This window comes from Myzus persicae, unplaced genomic scaffold (assembly GCF_001856785.1).
Source record: "Myzus persicae strain clone G006 unplaced genomic scaffold, MPER_G0061.0, whole genome shotgun sequence".
Classification (NCBI taxonomy): Eukaryota; Metazoa; Arthropoda; class Insecta; order Hemiptera; family Aphididae; genus Myzus; species Myzus persicae.
In genome coordinates, this window is record NW_019101067.1 from 1 (window position 1) to 3,066 (window position 3,066).

General features: G+C 30.8%; 1 protein-coding gene across 1 annotated transcript; it reads right to left on the bottom strand.

Annotated features, from left to right (window-relative positions):
* Nucleotides 1-455: 455 nt before the first annotated feature.
* On the bottom strand, nt 456-2,495 carry LOC111027591 (zinc finger MYM-type protein 1-like). Its single transcript, XM_022305994.1, has 2 exons — nt 1,097-2,495; nt 456-1,015 (listed from the first exon to the last, which is right to left on the bottom strand). Exons 1-2 carry the CDS (start codon nt 2,493-2,495, stop codon nt 456-458), a joined length of 1,959 nt encoding a protein of 652 aa, XP_022161686.1.
* Between the last annotated feature and the right edge of the window lie 571 nt (nt 2,496-3,066).

A 3,066-nucleotide genomic window follows, 5' to 3' on the forward strand; every position in this document is an offset into this window, starting at 1 on the left:
TACGAAAATAAATTTATTACACGAAAATCGTGTTATATTTCCGTCTTAGCGAGGGTTTTCATCAACTTTCATTACAAAAACGTGTCCGTTTCCGGCTTGGCGAGGTTTCCGTCTTAGCGGGATAAAATTATATGCAATTTGAAACGAAACCAAAAAAATATTCCGTAATACCGGGGTTTCCGTCTTACCGAAGTTCCGTTTTAGCGAGGTTTTACTGTATAATTAACCCAGGCTTGAAACTACCTAAAAAAGTTTTATTTTTTTAATTTTAAGAAAGATAATAAAATTTTGCAACTAATTAATTTAATAATATTGATATTTAACCAACAAAGAGATTTAAAGTTTTGCTTTCATAGTTTCATCCATAAAATATAAACTGTTTAAGTATATTAAAATAATTGTTTTATTAAGGTAGGTTACACTGTATAAATATAGTTTATAAGTACCAATTGTACTTAAGTTAATAATTTTAATAACTGGCTACTATTTTTCGCAAAATTATTTATAACACTATCAGTGTTAATTTGAATATCTTGTTCGCATGCAATGCGCATTAAGCCCTCTAATCTAGACTCAGCCATAGTTGATCTCAATCTAGTTTTTACTAGCTTAAGTTTTGAGAAACTGCGTTCAGTAGAAGCACTGGAAACAGGTAATGTCACTGCAATTTTGACCAGCATGTAAATATTTGGTAGTGTAAATCTGATATTTGAACTGCAAAATATTTTAAATATATAAATAAGAGAGTTGCTATTAGTAAAATCTTCAATATGGTCTTTAAGAATTAATTCTTCGTCAGACTCAGAATCAGAATCATGGGATTCAGAATCAGAATATGTTTTATTATCCTTATGAAGATATTTTGGTAAACAAATGGTTTTTTCTAGATCAGAAAAACAACTAATAAGCCATATAAATTCTGTCTTTAATATTTCTGCATTGAAATACTTTGAATATATTGATGCTACGTCTTCAAATGCATCACTAGGTAGTTTTTTATTATCCATTTTTATTTCTAAAATTCTTTTTTTAGTTATTAGTGATAAATCTTTAAATATAGACAGTGTTGATTCATTAAATTTTTGATCGATCTGACTGCATATGATATCAAGCACTACATAAAAAGTGTGATACTTAAAATTAGTCAAAGGGTCAGAAATTTCAGAAGTTGGTTCATCTATTGCTTGTTCTCCAGGCATCATTTTTCTTTTTCTTGATCGTTTTTGTGGTAAAGGAGTAAAATGTTCATCTTTATGATTTTCAATGAATTGCTTCACTTCGATATCAATTGATTTAAAGTCTTCGCGGAGCTTTAATAACTGTTCTCTTTTAGATCTTATCATTGATGATGCTGTTATAAGGTCTACATCTATTGCTTGAAAGGTTTTGCTCAATGGATCAAGTACAGAAAAAATATGTTTAAATAAAAAACATGTATACAGAAATCGTTCAGATTGGAAATATGAAAGAAATGATGATGCATCTGATGAAGCTTCTGATGTCCTGAGATCTTCCAGAGTATCAACTAAAGATTCCCAAGTCAGTAAAATTGTACCTAAAGCTGTAGAATGGCTACTCCACCTAGTGGTAGTTACACGTTTCAAACGACGAACTGGTGATTTGGGATTACGAATTTTTTGATTTTTTTCAAAAAGAAAAACACGATTTTTACTGCTACATATAAAGTCAAAGACTTTTCCCAAAATTCCAAAGAAATCAACTGCTTCAAGGCAACTTGCAACACCTTGTTCCACAACCAAATTCAGACGATGAGCCCAACACCAAATATAAATAGCGTGTGGATTTTCATTTTTAATTTTAAATTGTAAGCCATTATACTCACCCCTCATATTAGCTGCACCATCATACGACTGTCCTATTAGGTGTTTTTTCCAATTAAGGCAAGTTTTATTAAAAACTTCTTTGAAGATATTAAATAGTGTTTCACTTTTAGTAGATGCAGTGGAAGACATTGCAAGTAAACGTTCATAGATCATACCATTGCTTTCATCAACATAACGCACTATGAAAGACACCTGTTCTTGTCTAGATATGTCAAACGTAGTTTCAACAGATATGCTGAAAATACAAGCAGCTTCAACTTCTTGTGAGATCGAATTGTTAATTGAATTTGAAATAGCATCAATCAACTGATTTTGTCGTTGCCATGATATTAATGATGTAATAGATTTTCCCTTATCTTTTAAAAGAGTAATATATGATGACAATACAGGTGAATATTCAGCTAATAAAACAACTAGATCTTTAAAATTTCCACGGACAGAATCTGTCCACTTTTCTTTATGGCCTCTAAACGCAAGTCCATGTTTTCCTACAAATAGGGTAATATCTATCAGTTGTTTGACAACTAATCTGTTATTTTGAACATCAAATTTCTTTTTTTCTTCTAACGCTGGTAATATTGGGGAACATTTCTCATGTATAGTTGCATCGATTGATGCAGCTATGTGTAATGTGTATAGAGGAAGTTTCATGGAATGTTAGCATATGGTTTCCATCCTTCCAACGAGAACACCATCATAAACCCATGCTTTCTTAGGAGATTTACCGAATAACATGCAATAAAGGCAAAATACTTTGTCACATGAAATTGAATATGATAACCATTTACGAAATCCTATAGATCCATCAGGTAAAGTTCTAGTGTACCACTGAGGATGAAAACTGTATTTGTTAGTTTTTGGGAACTTCTGAAATGGCATCTGCTGAGATGTTGGTTGAGATGCACCCAAGTTTAAAATATAATTTTTCTGTTCAAAACTCAATCTTTTGTTGGTATTTGAAAATCTTACAGGATCGTTTTCTTTTCTTGAATCACTTTGTCCTTAAAACAAAATATGCATGCATTAATAAAAGTATAAATGGTTAATCACTAACAAGGAATACATGAGTTCAATTCACTATGTATTATATTAAACGTAACAGTTAAATGAATTATTCAGAACGTATAGTTTGCTATGTTATGTGTTTGTAAGACTGAGACATAAAAAGGATATACACATAATAATATATTGACATTCAAAACATTCAACTCACTTGCTATCA